General features: G+C 47.5%; 1 protein-coding gene across 8 annotated transcripts; it reads left to right on the forward strand.

Annotated features, from left to right (window-relative positions):
• The first annotated feature begins 589 nt into the window (after positions 1-589).
• On the forward strand, positions 590-11740 carry Izumo2 (IZUMO family member 2). Of its 8 annotated transcripts, NM_001368390.1 has the most exons (7): positions 622-866; positions 948-1022; positions 2147-2233; positions 2403-2423; positions 4890-4970; positions 7220-7343; positions 11635-11740. In NM_001368390.1, the coding sequence occupies exons 1-7, from the start codon at positions 635-637 to the stop codon at positions 11675-11677; spliced, it is 663 nt and encodes a 220-aa protein (NP_001355319.1). In that variant the 5' UTR covers positions 622-634; the 3' UTR covers positions 11678-11740. The 8 variants fall into 8 exon arrangements, with proteins under 8 accessions (XP_006541302.1, XP_006541303.1, XP_017167849.1 ...); XM_006541239.2 differs by lacking the exon at positions 2403-2423 and having other exon boundaries at positions 590-866; positions 11635-11724; XM_017312360.2 differs by lacking the exon at positions 11635-11740 and having other exon boundaries at positions 592-866; positions 2147-2169; positions 7220-7300.
• Positions 11741-23371: the final 11631 nt, after the last annotated feature.

Genomic DNA, 23371 nt, shown 5'->3' on the forward strand with positions numbered 1-23371 from the left:
AAAAGGAGTGGGGCTGGGGGAGGAATTGGCACGGTTTCACATGATTGGTCCATTTAAACATCAGCAGCCTGTTAACATTTAACTTAGGTCAGAGGGGTGGGAGATAGGGAGGGGACGGGCCTGTCCCGGCATGTCCTGGTCTGTTCTGCTATGTTCTCAGCCCCAGGTTTCAAAGCTCACAAACAACTCTTTGGGCTATTTGACATACATTACATGAATCACAGGTCTCAAGTTTTATTTCCTTTCAATATAGACCAGGCTGGCCTAGAACTAACAGAGATCTGCCTGTCTCTGCCTCCAGAGTGCTGGGATTAAAGACGTACCTGGCTTCGAAAATTAGTAAGATGTTGTAAGAGAGAAAGAGGAAAAAAGAAAGAAACGTGAGGAAGAAGGAAAGCAAGAAAGTCTGTTGAATTAGTAAATTTAGCCTACAGTAAGGCAGGACACTTCAGTCTTTCTCAGCCAGGCTTTAGGGGTTGGAGGAGGGCAGGGTGGGGGTGGAGGGGGTGGGGGTGGGGGATGGGGGTTAGAACAGCACCCAACAGGTGTTCAATAAATATGTTAACTACCTGGATTCCAGAGCTACACTCGGAGTGTTCTGAGGTCGCCCCTGTGAGGTCACAAAGTCCCCACCATGCCTTTGGCCTTGGCCCTGGTGCTTTTGTGTGGCCTGGGCGGCCCCGGGGCATGGGGCTGCCTGCAGTGCGACCAGTCAGTGCTACTGGAGCTCAGGCAGTTGCGTGATGCCATCGTCACCAAGCGCTTCCATCTGGAAGGGCTGCAGGCGCGCGCGCAGGCCCTGCTGTTGAGCATGGAGGGGCCTTTCTTCAGGGACTATGCAATGAACGCTTTCGTGGGGAAAGTGGGTGTGTACTTGGGTGCGTAGGGAAGAGGCCCGGGGAGCTGTGGGCCTTCTGACCTGACAGGGCCTCCCTTCTGGTCTGCAGTCGTGGATCAACTGGAAAAAGTGGCGACATCCTTCAAGAACCAAGCCCAGTATATAAAGGCTAACTCTAAGACAGGTGGGAGACCCTTGAGCCACCCCCTGGCCTTCCTTTCTGCATCCGAGCTTCTCCTCTGGGCGGGCATGTGTCCTTTGCTGTGACAGCTAGGCAGAATTTTGAGAAAGGGTTGAGAGGGAGAAAAGCTGAGGTTCAAAGAAGTCAGGTGACCTGTCCAAAGTCACACAGAGTTGACGATGTATGCGGGACACTCCCATCTCTATAATGCCCATCACTAGGTGTGGCCAGCCACACACTTCTGTCTTCTTGTGTTTCTCAAACACTGTGATTTTTATAAACGGGGTGTTTTTGGCATTGTCTTGCTGAAAGACTACATTTCCCAGCTTTCTTTGCAGACTACAGCAATCATTTCAATGGGATAAGGGGTGACTTCTTCCTCTGGAGGCATTCTGGCCATCTACTTCTTTGCGGTGAATAAGCACGGTCCCATCTAAGGTTGGACCAAGCCTTTCTTTCTGTCTCTCTACAGCTGTCTTTTAAAAAAATATAATAATCTAACATTTGTAATAACCTTCCACCAGTGAGTAAACCCGTGGCCTGTCATCCTAGTAACTCAGGAAGCTGAGGCAAGAGGACCATGACTTTGAATCCCTCTAATTAGTTAGAGTTCAAAGCCAGCCTCAAAGCTCTAGGTGCCAGGATTCACGGGAACCAGCCGTTATTCAAGCACAAACAAGTCTGCACACACATTTTGAGTCTCAAACACTTGGGAGCCTTCCAGAATTCAGACTCTTTCTGGACAGTCAGGTCATTTTTGCAAAGAACCGAAATGAAAACCTCTAAAATCTGGAGCACTTAAAAATTCTTAAAATTTTATGTGTATAAGTGTTTTGGGGTTTTGGGGTTTGTTTTTTTTGTTTGTTTGTTTGTTTCTGCATGTATTATATGCCATTTGTGCATGCAGTACCTGTGGGTGTCAGAAGAGGGCATCAGATTCCCCTGGAACTGGAGTTCCAGGTGTTTGTGAGCCACCGTGTAGGAGCTGGAAACTGAATCTACGTTCTTTACAAGAGCAGCCAGTGCTCTTAAGCACTGAGCCACCTCTGTAGCCCAGTCCGACAATTCTGTAAGTGGCTGGAGGTTTGATGAGGACCTGCACTGAAGAGCATCTCTTCCTTCCTCAGACGTTCCTCTGCTGGAAGAGCTGGTGAGCTTCAGGGAACATGCCATCAAGGAACTAAAGGGAGCATTAAGAGACTATGAAATGAAAGGTGCCGCCCCTTCTCCCCCACCCAGTTCTTTCCCTCCTAATAGCACTCCTGGGACCCCCAGCATCACCATCTTGCCAGATTTCCCCCTTCTCTCCCTTGATCCCTTCCCAATTCAATTCTCAAGCTGCCATGTCTGCACGTCACTCATATCAGCTCTCTTCTCTTTCAGCCTGTGACCACAAAACTTGTCGTGAGTTCTAATTTTCCTACCCACCCCGCACCCACACCTATTCCCCATTCCTCCCAAATCAAACCTCAATGCCCTACTCACTTTACCACAAAACCATGAACCCCTGGTCATCAAGGGAGGGTGGTTTGTTGTGAGTGCATGCATGTGCATGTGTGTGCTCACATGCTTGTATGCATGAATGTGTAAGCACATGTGTGCATGCATGGGGTCATGCGTGTACACATGCATGTATGTGTGTTCATGTGCATGCACGAGCATGTGTGTATTTGTTTGTGCACGAATGTGTGTATGTGCCTTCCTATGTGTATTGCATATATGTGTATCTGTGCATGCACAAGTGTGTGTATATGTGTGCGTGTGTGTGCATGCATGTGTGTATGTGCACATATATGTGTGTACATGTATGTGTGTTGCATGAGCAGATGACTGTGAACTACAAGTGGGGCTGGGATCTGAGAATTAGTAAAGGTTTTGAGTTATTGAGGCATTTCTTCAGCCCCACCCTGGTTTCTGAGCTAGGGTCTCGTGGTGTCATGAAGGTCACTGACTAGGCTGGCTGCCCAGTGAGCCCCTGGGATCCCTCTGCCTCGTTCTCAGAGCTTTGACTACACACACTGCCACCTCGAACTCTTCCGTTCTAAGGAGTGAACTTGAGTCTTCATGCTTACAAGGCAGCCATCTTATCCACTGAGCTATCTCTGCCTCACTCCTCCCACCCCAATTGCCTTTGCTTCTTCTTTTTTGACACAAGGTCTCTCTCTCTCTCTCTCTCTCTCTCTCTCTCTCTCTCTCTCTCTCTCTCTCTCTCTCTCTCTCTGTAACCCATGCTGACCCGGAACTCATGGCAGTCCTCTTACCTCACCCTCAACAGTGCTGGTATTTCATGAGTCACCAAGACAACCTCAGGATTTGTGTTGGGTTGGTTGGTTTGTTTGTTTGTTTGTTTGTTTGTTTGAGACAGGGTTTCAGTAGCTTTGGCTGTCCTGAACTCACTCGGTAGACCAGGCTGGCCTCGAATTCACAACGATCCTCTTGTTTCTGTCTCCAGAGTGCTGGGATTACAGGTGTGCACCATCACCCCCTGCTTGTCATTTTGTTTGTTTGTTTTACATTTTATGTTATTAGAGTGTGTGTGTGTGTGTGTACAGCACACATGTGGAGGTCAGAGAATAACTTGGCTCTCTCCGTCTTCCCTGTGGGTCCCGGGGATTAAACGCAGGTCACCAGTCTTGTTGGCAAACACCTTCACCAGCTGTACCATCTCTCTGGCTCCTAAAGATTTGCTTTTTGAGGACTCATGAAAATGATTACAGCCTTTGAGCCGGGGCCTCCGGAACTCTGTAACTGCGGGTACCACTGGGTCTGTGGCATTTATCCTGGCCTCTGAGACTCGGGAACCACACAGAGAGTTTGGTGGCCTGGAATGATACCCAACACAGTTTTCATCTTCCTTTGATTCAGTAGAGGGCACGAGGGTGTAACTCACTGCAAAGGGATCCTGGGAAATATCTTCCCGGCTGCACAGGAAGAGGAGGAGTCAGGTGAGGCTGCATCCTGCACCGTGCCCACCTTTGTCAGAGGAGGCTCCAGGACCAAAAGTAGCAGATCTAAAAATTAGTAAATGTCGAGACCAATGAGGTGGCTCAGAGGGTAAAGCTGTTTGCTTTAAAAACAAAACAAACAAAACAAAACAAAACAAAGCAACAACAACAAAAAAAACTTGACAACCTGAGTTCTGTCCCACATGATTGGAAGACAGACTTCCACATTGTTCTCTGGCCTCCATTCACGTACATCTGTGTGAATGAACACACACCAGAAATACATACAATGTTAAATGACAGCAACAAAGAATATTTGGTTAAGTGTCTACAAAGAGGAAGAGGCATGGGGGCCCAGGTCTACCATAGAAGCTACTGACGGAGGCTGAGGCAAGAGAATCACAAGTTTAAGGACAACTTGAGTGAGCAAAATCCTGTCTCAGGATTTAAAAAAAAGTGGACTTGCAATGTAGACCAATGGTAAAGCCTCTACCTAGAACCCCCAGTGGAGGGATGACATGTGTCTCAGTGATAGAGCCCCCACCTAGAATCCCCCAGTGAGGGGTGGGGCGTGGCTCAGTGGTAGAGCCCCTGCCTAGAATCCCCCAGTGAGGGGTGGGGGCGTGGCTCAGTGGTAGAGCACCTGTCTAATACTCAAGACTCTGAGTTTAACCCTTAGCACACACTACCCTAAATATTCTGTGATCAGAACATTCAGTCACCTGGCCTATGGAAATTCCATTTAGTCTTTCAAAAACCATTTCTCACATGAACGGCATTTGTTCCACCGGCTGTGCTGGGTAGCAGCTCCTGCAACCCTCAGAGGTCCAGGGACCCCACCTCCTTTTCCCCTTGTTCCCCCCGCCCTGTTCTTGCCAGTTCTTGGGGTTTGCTTTTCTCCACGTCTCCCTCTCACCCTGCCCAGACTCGTTCAAAGCGGAGGTCCTGGACTGTTTATATTGCAAGAAAACCATGCCCAAGTGCGTCAAGAAAAAGTACTGCTTTGGTAAGCTGCGGGTTTGGAAAAGCCAGGGGTACATAGGAGAGAGAGCCATGCTCCTGCAGCATGGTTTCAAGGCTCCCCACAGTCTTTGTTTCTGTAGAGTCCTGTTTCAACGTTCCCCACAAGCACTTGGGAAGCTGAGGCAGGAGGATCTGTAGTTCAAGGCTAGCCTGAGCTACAGAGTTATCACTCGGGGATTGGGTAGTAAGGGAGAGAAGTAGATTCCTGAAGCTCAGTGGCCAGCCTGGATGAATTTGTAAGAATTCAGTGAGACACCCTGCACCAAAATCAGGGTGGAGAGGGATTAAAGAAGACACCTAACCTCTGGCACAAACAAAAACACTTACACATACAGACACACACACATACAGACACACACAGGCAGACAGAGACACAGACAGACAGACAGACACATACACACATTTAAAAGATGCTCTCTCAGAAAACAAGGTTTATGTTTGGATATTCTCGTGTGTGAAAAGCATGGAAAGACCAACTCAGTCACTCAAACGTTCTATGCCCACCCATATCCTGATAGCAGAGTGGATGGTGCAGACCCACCCTCCCGGCAACCGCTCTGCTGTTCCTACTCTATCATGGCTCCCCTCCCTCTCTTCAGATCTCAGGGCTCATGTTACATTGAGCTGCAATGTTTTTCCACCTGTGTTTCACTCATTTTAGTCTTTGCAGTATAATTTATTCTATTTTTAACAATTTATTTTTACTGGCGTTACAGTTGTGCTCTACATCCAGATCTGCCAGCAGCAGGAAGGGAGAGAGACTCTGAGCTTTGAACGGACTTTTTGAATCCTCAAAGCCCACCTCCAGTGACACACTCCTGGAAGGATGTCACACCTCCTATTCCTTTCAAACAGTGCCACTCTGTGGTGACCAAGTATTTTATGAGCCTGTGGGGACCATTCTCACTCAGACACCACGGTCTTTAAGAAAGAACCACGGCTATCTGCTTCTCCCACACAGTACGCGTAGCTCTAAGGACATTGTCTCCTCTTACCACAATGGTCTCTTGATAACAGAGAAGTTCCCTGTGTGTGCGTGTGGCCTGTGTGAACATGTGGCTGCGGAGAGGAAGATGCACCAGGCATCCCCTCTGTGTCTCCCCAACATGCTCCCTTGAAAGAGGGTCTCTTGCTGGATCTGGAGCCTGACTGGTACCCAAGAAGCCTCAGCAATCCTTCTGTCTCAGCTTCCCACAGTCCTGGGGTTAGAAAATGTGTATAATTATCCCCAGCTTTTTAATGTAGGTTCTGAGATTCAAACTCAGGCCCTCACAGTTGTGCAGCCAGCATTACCCACCTACCAGGCCACAGCAGACAATTTCACACCTGTCCATCAATGCCCTAATTGTCACCTGAATCTTTCCACAGCTGATGATTTATTCCAACTAGGACACAACACAAGGGCTTACCTGCTCACTTTTGTTTTGTTTTGTTTTTGGCTTATTTGTTTAGTTTTATTTTTTGATTTGTTGAGACAAGATTTCCCTCTGTAGACCAGGCTGGCCTCACACTCACACAGATCTGCCTGATGACTGTGTGTGCCACCCGGCCCAACTTATTTTTATTTTAACCAAAATGTTTATTCTTTCAGTGTGTGCAGAGGGTGGGTAGGGCACAGTTACAGTTTGGAGGTCAAGCCAAGTCTTGGTCGCAGAAAGCGTTGCAGGGCTGAGGAGAGAGGGGAAGATGCAGGACAGATGCCAGGAAGCTCGTGAGGGGGTGGGGTGGGGAGGCGGTGGTCTCCAGTTGTGGAGCACATTGCCAGGAGATGTTGTGTGTGTTTTGTGTTCTGGGTTGGTGTCTTTCCTCCCTCCCTCTTTATCACTTCCTTCTCTCCCTTTTCCACTGCTCTTCCCCTCATTTTCTTTTTCCCCCTTCCTCCTTTTTAAGAAATAGGGTCTCAGTCAGTAGCCCAGACTGCCCTCAACTCAGAGTGGTCCTCCTGCCTCAGTATCCCAAGTGTTCAGATGACAGTCTTGAGCCACCACACCCAACTCTTTTCTTGGGTTTGGGTCCAACTTCTTGCCTCCTTCTCACACCAACAAGAAGTGTGGTTCACTCAGCCCTTGGTCTGGGCTGTGGCTGGGACAGGCTGGGCTGCAGTGTTTGCCTTAGGTGAATGGGACTTGGGGGCCTGATCCATGGTGCTGGGTGGGTAGCCTCTGAACAGCTGAGGTGGAGGAGGCTGCTGAGGGCAATGGTTAAAGCTGAGTTTCACCTTTCCCTGTCCAGAGGATGGGCAGTTCCGCATGACTCTGAAGTTCCAGGACGACAACAAACCAAGGAACATGGTATTGGTGGGAGACTTGGTGACTGTAGGATTGGCCATCCTAACCTTCTTGGTCATCCTGATTGCGTGAGTTACTCAGAAACCCCTTTGTCCCCGAGTCCCTCAGACATGGATACCAGCCAGATGTGGTGGTCCATGACCACAGTCCCAGCACTTGGGAGGCTTGAAGCAGGAGGATGGGTAGAAGTTCAAGGCCAGTCTGAGCTACACGGAAAGATGCTATCTCAGAAAGTGGGGGGCGGGGCTTAATTGGTGGAGTATTTGCCTAGTATGTCCAAAGCCGTGGTTCAGTCCCCAGGTTTAGATGAATGGAGTGTGGTGTCACACATATGCCACCACAGCATTTAGGAAGTGGAGGAAGAGGGTCGCAAGTTCAAGGTCGTCATTGGCTAAATAGTGAGTTTGAGGCTAGCCTGAACTACATGAGACTCAATCTCAAAAAGGAAAGACAGAAAGGGGGCTGGAAGAGTGAGAAAGGAAAAAAAGGAAAAATGGATGCATAAAGGGGTCTTTGATGTCCCCCATCACTATGCCTGTCAGTTCCCATCCTGCTTCATTGCTCTGTGTCTCTCCTGCTCTCTTATCTCTCTTTTAAGACTCTTGTTGTTGTTGTTGTTGTTGTTGTTGTTTTGAGGCAGGATTTCACTGTGTAGCCCTGGCTATACTCTAACTCAATCTGTGGAACAGGCTGGCTTTATACAGATCCACCTGCCTCTACCTCTGAAATGCTGGGATCAAAGGCATGCATCACCACTGCCAGCAAGACATTATTTTTAATTCTGTATGTGTGTGTGTGTCTTTGTGGGAAGTGTGTGCATATGAGTGCAGAGCCCAGTGGAGGCCAGAGGAATAGAAGGATTCCTGTGAGTTGGAGTTGAAGTAATTGTGAGCCGCCATGTGGGCCCTAGGAACCAAGCTTGCTTCTCTGTAAGACCAGTGAGCACTCTGAACCACTGCACGGGTTCCTGCATGGCTGCCCCTCTCTCTCCTTCTCTTCTCTTCTCTTCTCTTCTCTTCTCTTCTCTTCTCTTCTCTTCTCTTCTCTTCTCTTCTCTTCTCTTCTCTCTTTCTCTTTCTCTCTCTCCCCTAAATCACAAAGCTACAAAGGCCCCCAGCTTGTCCCCCTATTTTTGTGGGCCCCTTCTTCCATTAAAAACAGGAGGAGAATGAAGAAGAAGAAGAAGAAGAAGAAGAAGAAGAAGAAGAAGAAGAAGAAGAAAGAAAGAAAGAAAGAAAGAAAGAAAGAAAGAAAGAAAGAAAGAAGAAAAGTTGCACGTGCCTTTAATCCTAGCACTCAAGAGGCAGAGGCAGTTGGATCTCTGAGAGTTCAAGGCTAGCCTGGTCTACATTGTTCCAGGACAGCCAGGGCTATACAGTGAGACCCTGTCTGAAACTAAAAGAATGGATGTGCAAATCATACCAAGGTTTGCCTAGCAGGATTGTCTATATATTCTTCACCAACACTGCCATTGATATAGTCATTTGTGAAACCTTTTCGAGATAGAACACTATGTAAACTTGGCTAGTCTGGCTCCATGTGTAGACCTCATGAGCCTCCATATCACAGATTCACCTGCCTCTGCCTCTCCAGTGCTGAGAATAAGAGCAAATGCCACCATGTCCAGATGTAATTTTTTTTAAGATTTTTTTTCTCATGTACCTCAGGCTAATCTGGAACACCTTATCTTTGGCCTCAGACTTCTTAGTACTGGAATGACAAGCCTAGCATTAATGATGAAACCTAATAGCTCATGGAACATAGCCAGGGCACACAGGAGGGACACATCTACCTATGGGGTTGTTTAGAGCCACAGAAATTTATTCTTGGGAGGAATGGGGGCATGGCTCAGGGAGAGCCCTTGTTTAGCGTTCCCCCAGTGAGAGCCTGAGGGTGTGTCTCAGCGGTAGAGCAGCTGCCTCTGCCAGCATATGGCCGAGGGATGGAGCATGTCTGAAGCCTATATTCAGTTCTCATCTCTTGAAGTTATTATCTAGGGCTGTCCAGAGGGTTCAGTGGATAAAGTCATCTGCCTGATAACCTGAGTTGTCACCCAAGGCCCCACATGGCAGAAGGAGAAAACTGGCTCCCATACTTCTGCAGACATCCACATGCATGCCACTCCACACACAAACACACATAAAAATAAATAAATGTAAAGATTGGTAGGCCAGACGTCCTATATCATGAGTTGGAAAAGATGCCCTGAGGGTGGATTGCTGATCCCACACTGGTCTCTCAGCTGCCTTTAGCAGCTGGCAACCCTGGACATTCCTTAGTTTGTATCTTCCAGCTGAGCTTTGCCTCTAACTTCCCGTAACTGGAGACCCTGGCAGGCAGCTTCCAAATGACTGGGTCGTCCACTTTTCCCCAAGGGAAGCAAACAGAAGTCCTTGGTAGACAGGAAGGAAGACATTTTCATCACAGTGGCCATGTTGGGGAGATGAAATTCAAGTATTGCAGCTGCAGCTTGGTGACTAGAGATTCACATTAAACAAGGGAGGACCTGGCATATGGGTAGGGGCCGTGAGCAGGTCCAGTCAAGATGTGGTTGACTGAGCCATTAAGCTCAGACCTGCTTCTGCAGGTTGGTGTGAAATGCTTGAGAGAGCAAGCCCGTTCCCATGAGGTCAGCGCTGGCCAGTGGGAGCTCATCCCGGGCTGATCCATTTATTTTTATTTTTTGTTTTTATGTGAATGAGGGGTTTTTTGCCTACATGTAAGTTTGTGCACAGTGTGCCTGCCAGAAGAGGGCACTGGCTCCCCTGGGACTGGAGGTACAAATGGTTCTGAGCCATCATATAGGTAGAAGGACTCAAATCTGTGCCCCTAATGCTCTTAACCACTGAGCTATCTCTCCAGCTCACCCAACCCTGCCATACTTCTGTTACCCAAGGAGACTAAGGGCTTAGGACAATGACCTTTAGGCTCATCTGGGACAGGATGCCGTAAACAGCTGGCAATAAGGTATCCCAGTTGCTCTTAGTTTTGGCTTCAGTTTGTAAGTGGGAGAGAGAGGCCGGGTCTGCCCGGATGTGCACAGGCGAGCCGGTAAGCAAGGGAGATGGGCGAGAGCTGAAGGCAGAGATGCCAAGCTCTCCTCTTATAATTTGCCTTTTTTTTCCCACTTTGATTTTAGGGGCCAGGGTCTCATGCAGCCAAGGCTAGTTTCAAACTCAGTCTCATGGTGTAGCTGAGAATGACCTGAAACTCCTGATGTCCCTGCCTCCAGCTCCCTAGGGCGGGCTTACATGTGTGCACTACCATGCCTACGTCATTTAGAGGTAGGGGTGGCTCCAAGTTTCAGTGTGCTAAGAAGCACTTGTCCCACCATGTCATATCCACAGCCTCATTTTGCCGTTAGTGTGAGTCCCAGCAAGGGACATCTAGGTGTCCGTTCATTAGGTAGGTGTTTTGTTTTCTGTCTGAGACTCACAGAGGCCTTGCCTTTCTCATATAATGACCCCAGTGTTTGGATACAGGCTAGATCTAAACCCACAGTGATGTCATCTTGTCTTAATTACACTGGCAAAGACTTATTTCCAAAAGGGCCACTTGGGCGAAGCTGGGAAGTGGGAAAGTGAGGGGCGTAGCTCTGGGAGGGGGTGCTGTTCCATCATGGTACTTGGCCTCTGTCCTTGGGTTATTTCTCCTTCTGTCCATCCATCCCTGATCCTGGTTCCCTTGATTCCATAGTCTCCCAGTCCTGACCAGAAACAATGGTATCTCTGGCTGAGCCTCTGATGTGCGGGGTCAGTTCTGACCTCTGTCTTCCCCCATCTCTCAATCTCAATCCATCTCATCTATCACCTATCTATCCATCTACTTATACATTCATCCATCTGTCATCTCTCTAGGTAGCTAGCTATCCTTCATCAATATATCCATGTATCATCTAGCTAGCTGCCATCTATCATCTATCTATCTATCCACCCACACACCCACCCATCCATCCATCTCTCTCTCTTGTGTGTGTGTGTGCGTGTGTGTGTGTGTGTGTGTGTGTGTGTGTAGTGTAGCACATGCATACCAAGACAGGCCTGTGGCGGTCAGAGGACGATGCACTAGAGTCACAGGCCTGTGGCGGTCAGAGGACGATGCACTAGTCTGGTCTCACCGTCACTATGTGTGTCCTGAGGTACAGATCCTGATTGGCAGGTTTACTGGCAGCTTTCTTTACCTTGTGAGCCACCTCACAACCCAAGTGTTTGGATTTTTTTGAGATATGGTCTCACTCTGTAACCAAGGTTAGTCTGGAACTCAGGACAATCCTCCTGTCTCAACCCTCTCAACTGCCATAACAGCAGGCATGCCCACTTGACCCACTTTAACCTTCTTCTTCTTCTTCCTTCTGACCAGGGCTTGTACCTACAGGCAAAACCGGAAACTCCTGCTGAAGTAGGCCAGAGACTTTGGTGTTTGTAAAAGGAAAATAAATTTAATAAAATCTGTGTGAATTCTTTAATGTCTGTACATTCCCTGTGGACACCTGACCCTGTGGTTTTAATAAGTGCTCTCTCTGTGTGTAGTTCTGGTCATTAAACATACTGCCTTGTGTGGAGGCAAGCATCCCACCTCTGAGTGTATACTCGGTTCTTCTTACCTTTTTAGGGGTGGAGAGGGCTGTCTTTGGCTTTTTTTTTTTTAAAGACAGGATGTGATGGTTAGTGCTGTCAACTTGCCAGTATCTAGAACCTCGTGTAACGTAGGCCTCTGGGCATTCGTACGACAGACATCTTGAGCGCATAAACTGAGGTGTGAGGATTTGCTGGCCATAGGGAGCACTGTGGTGTGAGGATTTGCTGGCCATGGGGAGCATTGTTCCCTGGATGAGATCTTGAACTGTATAAGTGGAGAAAAGAGCACAGTAGCAACAAGCATAAAATGAAACCATTTAAAAGGAATCAAAAGAAACAAAAGGACAGACAGAAGGAGATAAGGAGATGGGAGAGAGGCAAGCATGCAGGGAGAGAAGAGAAAGCAAGCAAAAGAAACTGAGGGAGGGGCCGGTGAGATGGCTCAGCGGGTAAGAGCACTGACTGCCCTCCCGGAGGTCCTGAGTTCAAATCCCAGCAACCACATGGTGGCTCACAACCATCTGTAATGAGATCTGATGCCCTCTTCTGGTGTGTCTGAAGACAGCTACAGTGTATTTACATATAATAAATAAATAAATAAATAAATAATCTTTTTTTAAAAGTTCAAGGCCAGCCTGGTCTACAGAGTGAGTTCCAGGACAGCCAGGGCTACACAGAGAAACCCTGTCTCAAAAAAACAAAAAAACAAAAACAAAAAAACAAAAAACAAAACAAAACAAGCAAACAAGAAAAGGTTGAGGGAAGGAGTTGACATAGTTCAGGGCTTTTTGGCGCTGGAAACTTTTTCCCAAAGGTCTCCGCTCTTGCGCGAGTGTCTGTGACCGTGGAGTTCGTCATCCCGTGCAGTTTTCTTAAAGGCTGGAAAAACATGTGTGTGCCAACACCAATTTCCAATTTGCTAAAGCTTCAGCCCAGCTTGTCATTGCAGAGTCCCAGTTGAACGTGTAGACTGGACCGTGGGCTTCTACCTAAGTCCGGACTGCAGCCTGCGCATGCGTCCCGCAGGACGGTGGCGGTAGGTGGGAGTTTCAAGCTGGGGGGGGGGGGGCGTCACTGGGTCTCCTTGACAACAGATAGACTGCAGAAACATGGGAACCAATGTCCCCCGCCTTGTCATCTCCTGACTGGCTGCCACTCTGACTGTCTTGAGTTACTCCAGGAGCTTGGCAGCATCTTAGGCTTGGGGTTCATAACTTTCATGAGTTTCTTTGCTGAGAAGGGTCTTCTGTAGCCCAGTCTCTCTTCAAACTCAATATGTAGTAGAGGATAACCTTGAACGCCTGATCTTCCTTCCTTCCTCCACTTCCCAAGTGCTGGGACGACAAGCATGCACCCCACACCCAGTTTATGCAGTGCTGGTATCGAACCCACGGCTTTCTGTGAGCCAGACAAGCACTCTACCAACTTAGCTACAGATGTGGTTTGGTTTTGGTTTTGGTTTGTTTTGAGTGGCTGTTTGTTTTTGGAGACGGGGTTTTTCTGTGTAGCCCTGGCTGTCCTGGAACTCTCTCTGTAGACCAGGCTGGCCTCGAACTTATAGATCCACCTGCCTCTGCCTCCTGAATGCTGGAATTAAAGGCTCATGCCAACACAGCCCGGTGTGGATTGATTTCTTAACTGTCTTAGATAAACAACCGGTGGCTCCTGTGCTGACAGATAGAAGCTATTTGCTTCTAGATACAAGCACGTGTTGTGCCAGTTGTGCTGAAAATGGAGTAACTCAAGCCAAACCAACTACTTTACAAAATGGAGCAATGCACGGCCAGACACTGCTCGGACAGCCTGTTCTGTTCAGTCTAGTGTCACCCAGGGCGGGCTGGACTGTTCTCCTTGGCCTATGTACTCATTATGCATGGGTATAAAACAACAAAAACCCACCGTTCTCATGACTCTGAGATTTGAATGGTTTACTATAGAAGCCCTTAGAACAGAGAAGAAAAAAAAAAGAGAGAAGGATGGCACAACAGGAAATGGTCAAGGAGGAAGTTGTACAGATTAGCGTAGGAGAGGTGGCGGCAGTATTGAAAACTGGCAGTCCTTGTACTGCCAAATACAATACTTCAGTCAACCAAGGGAGAAGAACGACATTATTCGAAATCAGGGGAGATGGGTCTGTGTTTAAGATTCATAATAGATCACTGCGGACCTTGCTTTGCAGCTTTGTAAAAAAAAATTTTTCTCCCTTCTTGGCCTCTTGGAACCAGGCCATATGTGCAGTATTGTAGTCATATTGTTATCGTGCCCTGTGTCAAGGTTATCCTTGTATTATTCAAACACCGATTTCCTTGTACATGGCCTTGTAATGCTTATCCTAAGACTCTCCTGCCTGCAAGTTGTGTAAACACTGCTCCCCACTTATTCTCTGACTTGTCAATAAAAGCTGATCAGCCAATGGCTGAGCCAAAGAGAGAACAGGGCTAGACTTCTGATCCCAACCAGGGAGCAGGTGTCTTCAAAGGTCAGAAGACTGTGACAGACCCTGTGGTGTTGAAGGTTTAGAGTTGTGAGCCGACCAGTGTGGGTACTAGGATTTGAACTTGGAGTCCTCTTCACCAGCGGTACAGTGCCCTTAACTTCTGCATTGGATCTCTAATGCCTGGTTTTGTAGAGTCCAGTACTTTAGGCTAGGCTGGTCTGGAACTCACTTTGTAACACACACTAGCCTGGAGCTCACTATAAAGCCTAGGCTGACTTCAAAATCACTATGTAATTGACACTGGCCTCCAACTCTCAGCCATCCCCCTGCCTGAGCCTGCTGTGTGCTGAGATTGCAGGCATGCATACCTTGCCTAGCCAGGCTGTAAAAGCCCCTTAGATTCTCTGGCTGCCAGCCTTCTCTCACTCTCACCCAGCCCAGGGAAGTTGTCAGCTGCCTCCCTGGGTTCCCACAGGAATCCCCCTGGGATGTCTGCACCAAAGCTGTGATAATTGCCATGGTGTAATTCTTTAATAACTGTCTGTCTCCCCTTCCCAGACTGTGTTCCCTAGAAGTCCTCATCACGTTATAATTTCAGCACAATTTAATTATCCATTGTTCATGTCCCTGGGAAATTCCCATGAAGTAAGGGTAATGGCAGAGTTCAGTGGGAAAATTGCAGAAGGGAAGAAGAAAGAAAAGAAAAGAAAAAAAACAAAAGAAAAGAAGAGAAGAGAAGAGAAGAGAAAAGAAAAGAAAAAAGAAAAAAGAAAAGAAAAGAAAAGAGGGAAACCCCAAACACCCTTACATTTATCCCAATAAAATGTATTATTGATAGAAAGATCGCCTCCCATGCACAAAACTCTAGGTTCTATCCCCAGCCTGGAATAAGCTGAGAGAGCTGGTGTCCACCTGGAATCGCAGCGCATGGGAGTTGGCTAAGAAAGGTCGGTTCAAGGTCAGGCTAGGGAAATGGCTCAGTCAGTGGAGTCCTTGCCTTGCAAGCTTGAGGATCTGAGTTCCACTCCCAGAACCCACAAAAAGGCTGGATGGTAGAGTGCACCATAGCATGCAGGAAACTCTGGGGCTGGATGGTAGAGTGCACCATAGCATGCAGGAAACTCACTCTGGGGCTGGATAGTAGAGTGCACCATAGCATGCAGGAAACTCACTCTGGGGCTGGATGGTAGAGTGCACCATAGCATGCAGGAAACTCACTCTGGGGCTGGATGGTAGAGTGCACCATAGCATGCAGGAAACTCTGGGCCCAGTGCCTTCTCTGTGTAAATAGGGTGTCTGGCGCAAGCATGTAATTCTTGCACTTGGAAGGCGAAGGAAAGGAGGACCTGCATTTCAAAGTAATCTCAAGTTATGTACAGCGAGTCTGTGAATACTCCAGACCCTGTACACCAGGTCAGCTTTAGAACCAATACAAGTGAGTTTGGGCTCCCTTGGCCGAGGTGACCCCCCCACCCCAGTGAATACTGTCTTCCATGTATGCTGTGAGATTCTTTTACCCTCCACTCCTTAGGGAAGAGCCACAGTGAGGGGGAACTTTTACTGCTGGGAACTGTGGGGAGTTGGGAGGGCAGGGGCAGCATGCTCTGAGATGAGACCTCAGGACAAAGTCTAGCAGACTTCATGTCACCCAGTAAGTGGAGTAGGATATTTGTGTTCATCCCTGAGCCTCATCCCTGGGGCAGGATCTTGGGGTGGCATCAGAGACTGGATCCTGGGGAACACTGGACTTCCTCGTGTATCTTGCACACCGACAGAGGCTTGATAGCATGTGTGTGTCATGCAGCTGTCGTGTGCAATGCTCCACAGCTCAGCTAAGGGTGGATTAGCACCTCACCCATTCACGTAGCGACTGTGAGAGTTTCCAGACAGTGAGTGCCAAGAAGAGGTAGAGCCAGGCATGGTGGTGCACACCTTTAATGCCAGTGCTGAAGGGCAGAGGCAGGAAGATCACTTTGAATCTAGCCAGCCACGGCTATATTGTGAGGCCATTTCCAAAAGGAAAAGAAGAAAAAGAAATAGAAAAAAAAAAAAAAAAAAGTACCTTCTATAGGCCTCCCAGCAGAGGGCAGAAAAGCAGCGGGGAAAGACTCTTCCGATGTGCTGCTGGTTAGATACTGGTTTATCTTCTCCATCGTTGCACACTTGGTGACCTTCAAGGATGTGGTAGGTGGACTTCACTATGAAAGAGTTGGGGCTGCGTGGAGCCTGGCCAGAAGGAGCTGTACCATGAATCAAAATTCCAGAAGCTTCTGGCACGGGGGTGGGGGTGGGGGAGCCCGCCCAGCCTTCCTGGGAAGGCTGGTCCCCTTTCTTACCTGTGTTTGGGACAGTGCCTTGCTCTGTAGCTCCAGGTGGCCGCGAAGCCTTGAATTTCCTGTCTCAGTGTCCCATTGCCAGGATCACAAGCATGTGTCACCGTACCCCTCCTGGACCTGTAACCATCTAACTCCCTGCCCTCCGTGGGCGTTCATAGCTCAGGGCTTTCTGCGCAGGCTTGCAGACTCCCTGCCCGGCCTGTCTTTCTCTCCCTTTTAAAAATAATAACTGGACAGCTAAGGGGACAAATCTGGTATAGCAGTGGCATGCTCACAGGTCCTTCCTGTCTCCATTTCTGTCTCACGCGGATCCCATTACACACCAAGTAAAATCTCATTTCTCTTCCCTTCTTTTATAAAATAAGCAAATTTGGATCTGTAATTTAGGTTTCACACTTGCCTTGTAGATAATGATGTATAACCCCCGTGTTTCATAAAAGAAGCCACTCCCAGCAAAATTAAATGCTACTAATGCTATGTTCATGCTACTAATTATGCTCAGCACCATGTCCCAACTCCAGAGAAGTCAACCTTCATTCTTTGGTATTTCTTATGTGAGCATATTAAATGTGTCATAAAAAAAATAACTGGTCCTTTGCTGTACATATTTCTTTTCAACTGAACTTATCTGTGTTTGTGCACGTGTACATGTGTGTGTCCATATTGTGGGCGTGCATATGTTGTGGTGTTTTGCGTGGCTGTCAGAAGACAACCTCTGAGAGTCCATTCTCTTTCTATCATGTGGGTCCCAGGGAGCTAGGCATAGTGACAAGTGTCTTTACCCAGGGATCCATCTCACTCTCCCTCTTCTTCCCATTTTAATGGCTGGTCCTTGAGGCCTGCATCCTCTCTCTCTGAAGAGAACTCCCCCTGGGCCCACCCTCATCTCAAGCCCCCTTCCTCCCTGCTGACCTCCATGCCTAGTGTCTCTGGCTCCAGCAGTTCTCTGACAATCTAGGTGGCCATTTGGTAGTTAAATCACTCAGTACCCTGAACAAGGTTAGAACAGTCCATTGCATGTGGTGATATTAATACATGGTATGTACTGGGTCAGCAATAATGATCACTATTGTTGCCATAATGAATTTGCCTGGACTCTTTCATATACAGAATCAAAATAGCTTAAGCATTTTTTAAAAAGATTTATTTATTTATTATGAGTACCCTGTAGCTGTCTTCACACACACCAGAAGAGGGTGTCGGATCACATTACAGATGGTTGTGAGCCACCATGTGGTTGCTGGGAACTGAACTCAGGACCTCTGGAAGAGCAGTCGGTGCTCTTAACTACTGAGCCATCTCTCCAGCCCCCTTAAGCAAAGTTTTTTAAAGTTTATTTTTGTTTTTTATTTTTTGCTTTTCAATACAGGGTTTCATTGTGTAGTTCTGGCTGTCCTGGAACTCACTCTGTAGACTAGGCTGGCCTCGAACTCACAGAGACTCGCCTGCCTCTGCCTGCTAAGCTGGAATGAAAAGTGTGCACCACCACAACATGGTACAAAGTTTTATTTTTTTTAAGGTTTTTATTTTTTATTATATGTATGTGTGTGTCTATGTATGGTAATGTGCCCAAGGGTGCAGATACTCAAGAAAGGCAAAACAGGGCACTGGATGCCCTGGGGCTGGAGTTACAGATGGTTGGGAGCCACCCCGACATGAGTGCTGGGAACTGCAGTCGGGTCCTCTGCAAGAACAGTAAGTATATGCTCCTAACTGCCGAGCCATCCCTTCAGCCCTGAGAACTTGCGGCAGTTCACATGGTTACCACCTGCTCAGAGATGTTCTACCTAGCAACCACATATGTAAGTCCCAAAGAAGACTCTAGTTGGCTCCCTTTGCCAAAGCACCCAGGTTCCTAAGCAGACAGGAAATACCATGAACCAATAACTAGTTGAGATTGGGTGGGGTCCAAGATTGAGGAAAACGGACCTCATGTGTTACCTCGTCCCTTCACTGTCCCACTGGGACAGCTGAAGCCAGGCTTCCCTGCCAACAGAGCAGCCTGTGACATTTTCCCATCCAAAAGGGGGACAGTAGCTGCTTGAGTTTTTGGCAGTGATGTTTGGCATCTTTATGTATGCATGAAATTTTTTGGTCAGGTAACTTATGCTCATTATAAAAACATGGTCAGAAACATGAAAGCACCAATCTCTTCTATCTGCATAGCTTAGAGACTCAGTTTCTCCCGAGTGTGTGTCTTCCTGCTCCTCTGTACTGTGTATGCCCGCTTGCCATGAAGTGTAACTGCCAGGTGGGAAAGCCCCTTCCTCACCTCCACGTGGAGACCCTCCATCGATTCCCCACCAGTGTCACGTGCTTCCACATTTTCTATATTCTTCACCCGTAGCTTTTGAACAGATGTAGCTTTATTTTGCTGTAACCACAGCATGGAGACATTCTAACCTCTTCAGTCCACTCCTGGTTGCTGTCTGCAGCACTGGGGCTCAGTGCGGAATGTCAGCTGTCTACATCACTGCTGGTTAGACTTCCGTCTGCTCCCTGTGCTACACATTTCTCACAGTATTCCCAGTTAGGGATGTAATCTTTCTTCTCTCGGGCCCCTCGTTGGGGGAAGTATTCTTCAAAGTCAGATTCTCAGGATCCTTGTTTCCAAGGCAACAGCTTCACCCAGAGTCATCTCCTCTGCCCTGACCTTGAACTCTGGATTCTCCTGTCTCTACTACCAAAAGTGCTGGGGCATTGCAGGTGTGTGCCACTACACCCTGTTCATTTTTCAATGGCTTATTAAATAGAGACTTCCTACCAAGCCAAGAGCTTCTTTACGAAAGGGAATTACTGGCTAATATAGGAAGTCTGCCTTCAGGAGCAGGCAGACGCCGGCGTCTGAAGTTTCTGTCAGTGCTTTGTTCCTCAGCACTGCCTCTTTACTGGCTAGGTCTGTATTTTTAAAAGCAATTCTTATTTATGTGTGTGTATGTGTGTGGGGTGCTATGGAGGTCGGAAGAGGGTTTCCATCCCCTGAAACTGGAGTTCTGGGTGGTTGTGAGCCATCTGATGTGGGTGTTGGGAATTGAACATCTCTCTGGCCCCATAGGTTCATGTTGGGGATAGGATCACTCTTCATGGTGGCAAGGTCACCACCTCCTGATCTAGATTTATGTCCTAGCAATTGGACACTCACCCAGAAAGCATCTCACCCAAACTCCACTTCAAATGCAGCAGGCTTTCCCAGGTTTGTCTATTTACCCACTGTTCTCTGCCCACATGGCCTCCAGTCTGAGACCGGCCTTTCCCTAGCACTCATTTAACCCTTTCCACATCAGCTATGATTTGAATGCGTTCCCCATGTTCCCATTTGGAACCCCACATCCAACATGGCTGATGTGTGGCCTTGAGTAGGCAGGAAGCCTCATGACTCTCCACTCATCAATGGGAGGAGGTGCCATCTATGAACCAGGAAACACATCCTCTCAGATACAAAATCTGCCCAAACCTTATTCTGGCCTTCCACCCTGCACCACTATGGGGAATTGTTCGGTATAAACTACCAAAGGTATGTCAAGTGGAAACTTAAGGGTTCTTTAGAGAGTCACTTCTGTGGGATGGTGCTTTGCTGGGGCAAACACATGAAAGAGTGTTTTCCTGAAGTGGACACTGGTGAAAGGCTAAGGCACACTTGTGAAGGAACGTTTCACTGAAGCAGACACAGGAGAGAGGATGTCCTGCTAAAGCAGGCATCTGAAAGGACACGTGATGACAACAGGCATGTATTGGTTCGCCTTACATTGTATAGTTGAGCTCCATTTGTTGGGACTCCAAGGAGAGAAACACACCAAAAAAACTTCTGATTGTTTGCCGAGGCTTTTTTTGTCACTTCCTTGGACTCGGGCTGATTGAGAGAGTGATGTCAGCTGATTCAGACGCAGGTGCTTGGACAAGACCTCCATGTTTGGAGGGTATAAATAGGACTCTACAGACAGTGCAGGAGGCTGAACTTGGCTTGCTTATAGAGCTAGTTGTGCAATGCTTGTGGATTTCGAGTCTACTAATCTTTGCTTCCCTGAGAGACACAGCCAAGAACTTCTGGTATTCTTCCTGGTCCCCAAGGCTGACTTATGCCAAGGCTGAGGCCTGGCTGTTCCTGCTAGGTTGGGCCCCCACTGCTGATTTGTGTTTGACTGAACTGGACTGCTGGCATATCCATCAAGTGTTTGCGAATAGATCGAGCTGTCGCTGCTGCCTCCTGTGAACTGCTACAGATTTCCTGAGAACATAGATGGGAGTTGCTCCAAAGAACCATTTCTTTCTTTTTCTTTTTTTTTTTTTAAAGATTTATTATTATAAATAAGTACACTGTAGCTGTCTTCAGATGCACCAGAAAAGGGTGTCAGATCTCATTACTGGTGGTTTTGAGCCACCATGTGGTTGCTGGGATTTGAACTCTGGACCTTTGAAAGAACAGTCAGTGCTCTTATCCGCTGAGCCAGCTCACCAGCCCCAAAGAACCATTTCTAAACAGGTCCATTTCCCCTGTATCCTTTCTTTTCTACTACCTCTAGTGGATGGTGGGCTAAAAGGGAGGTTAAAGCATTTAAGAGCCTCCATTAAAAAGTAGACTTTGAGAAAATGAAAGTTACATATCTGGCTGGTTTTTAGAGTAGCTGGAACTAACTCCACACTCCACAGCCTACTGCCTTTTCTTTCTTCTGTAACTTGAATCTAGGGTACTTCTGACCTCTCTTTGTCTCTCTCCAACTGGAACTTTTCATGGAGACAGTCCCCACCTCCCTAGTATGTGTGCAACTGGCAGCTGGGACTCTGCCCAGCCATCAACTGATCAAAGGTGTTGGACCAGGATGAGTGGAAGAGCCGAGACTCAGACCAAAACTTAAATCAGAGAAACAAGTGCCCCTTGCCCATGCCCACCCTGGCCAACAACTTGCATACACTTCTGGTCTCTATCACTGGAGCCCAAACTGCCTGATCACTTCTTTAAAGTATCTTTTTCTGTACTGTGTATTCATGCATGCTCATGAATGGTCATAGGCACCTGAGTACAACTACCCTAAGCCACGTGTTAGATGCCCAAGAGCAGGGGTTACAGGTGGTTGTGAGCCACCAGACATGAATGTTGGGGAAAGCTTGGATGCTTCTCAAGATATCTTCTCAACAACAGCACCCTTCAAATAAAACAAAAATCCCACTAGTGTGTATCCCTGCCTTCGGCCACTCTGCCTGCACACCCTTCGTAGCCCGCCTGTCAGTTTCTTAGATTAGCTAGCTCCAGAGGGCAGATATCACATGCAGGAAGTAAACACTGATTGAAAGAGAATGGTCAACATTATAGCCTGGACCCAAAGGTCAGGTAGGTTCTCATGTCAAATCCAATCCCAGCCAGAGAAAGTACAATCCCAAGAAAGTACAAGCATAGATAGATAGATAGATAGATAGATAGATAGATAGATAGATAGATAGATAGATAGATAGATAGATAAAAGCTGGGCACAGTGGTGCACCCCTTTAATCCCAGTACTTGGGAGGCAGGCTTGGAACTACATAGGGAGTTCCAGGATAGCCATTCGAATATAGTGAGACCTTGTTTCAAACTTTCAAAATTAAAACCAAGTATACATACACCAGCTATGTTAAGCCTCCCAAATGTGTTATTAGTTAAGTGACCATGCACATTAAGATTCTTTTGTAGCCCGGCGTGGTGGCGCACGCCTTTAATCCCAGCACTTGGGAGGTAGAGGCAGGCGGATTTCTGAGTTTGAGGCCAGCCTGGTCTACAGAGTGAGTTCCAGGACAGCCAGAGCTATACAGAGAAACCCTGTCTCAAAAAACAAACAAACAAAAAAAAAACAAACAAAAAAAAGATTCTTTTGTGCTTAATACAGGCTACTCAGGTAGAACACAAAGCCTTGTGCTGACAAGGGGACACTGCAGCACTGTGTTTCCATGAGGTAGTGGGAAGGGCTTAGATAGGCCAAGAGTCCCATCAGGAAGGATTCTTACCCTCTGGGCTCACCACTAATCCTCGTTGGCCTCAGAACTTGCTATGGCATAAAAAGTATTTTTAAGATGGCTGCTGTTGGATGAGAAAATTCCCTTGCCTGGGGGCAAGGGCAGTCCTATTAGCATACCTGACCAGAAGCCTAGCAGAATGCCTACAGAGTGGATTGGCCCACATTCCTGCAAAGACTGTCACACGTGATTGTCACCAGTGATGTCTTCCATGCACGCCGCCTTATGTGTTAGCATCTCAAGCAGCTTCCGAACTTCCCCAGCTGTTAGGACATTTCACCCGTGAATCCAGATGTTTGCATTGGTTGTCATTGATTCCATAACAAACCTGGTTCTTATATACATAACAGTTTAAATAGAGGAAGACTGTGAGAAGAGGCGGCCTATGAATAGGGAGTCCCAATTTCGGACGGTTATAAGTTTTAGCAATCTGCAATTATTACTATATGAATTTATATGTGGAAAAAATCTAGAACAAAGCAGAGGTGCTAAGAAATGAAAAGGCCAGGTATTAAATAAAGAGTTGAGCAAAAACTGGAAAATGGGAAATCATTAAAAGCCACGGGGCTGGAGAGATGGCTCAGCAGTTAAGAGTGCTGACTATTCTTCCAGAGGATCCGAGTTCAATTCCCAGCAACCACATGGTGGCTCACAACCATCTGTAATGGGATCTGATGCCCTCTTCTGGTGTGTCTGAAGACAGTGACAGTGTACTCATAGACATAAAATAAATAAATTCTAAAAAATTAAAAAATAGCCAG

This window comes from Mus musculus, chromosome 7, assembly GCF_000001635.26.
Source record: "Mus musculus strain C57BL/6J chromosome 7, GRCm38.p6 C57BL/6J".
Taxonomy (NCBI): Eukaryota; Metazoa; Chordata; class Mammalia; order Rodentia; family Muridae; genus Mus; species Mus musculus.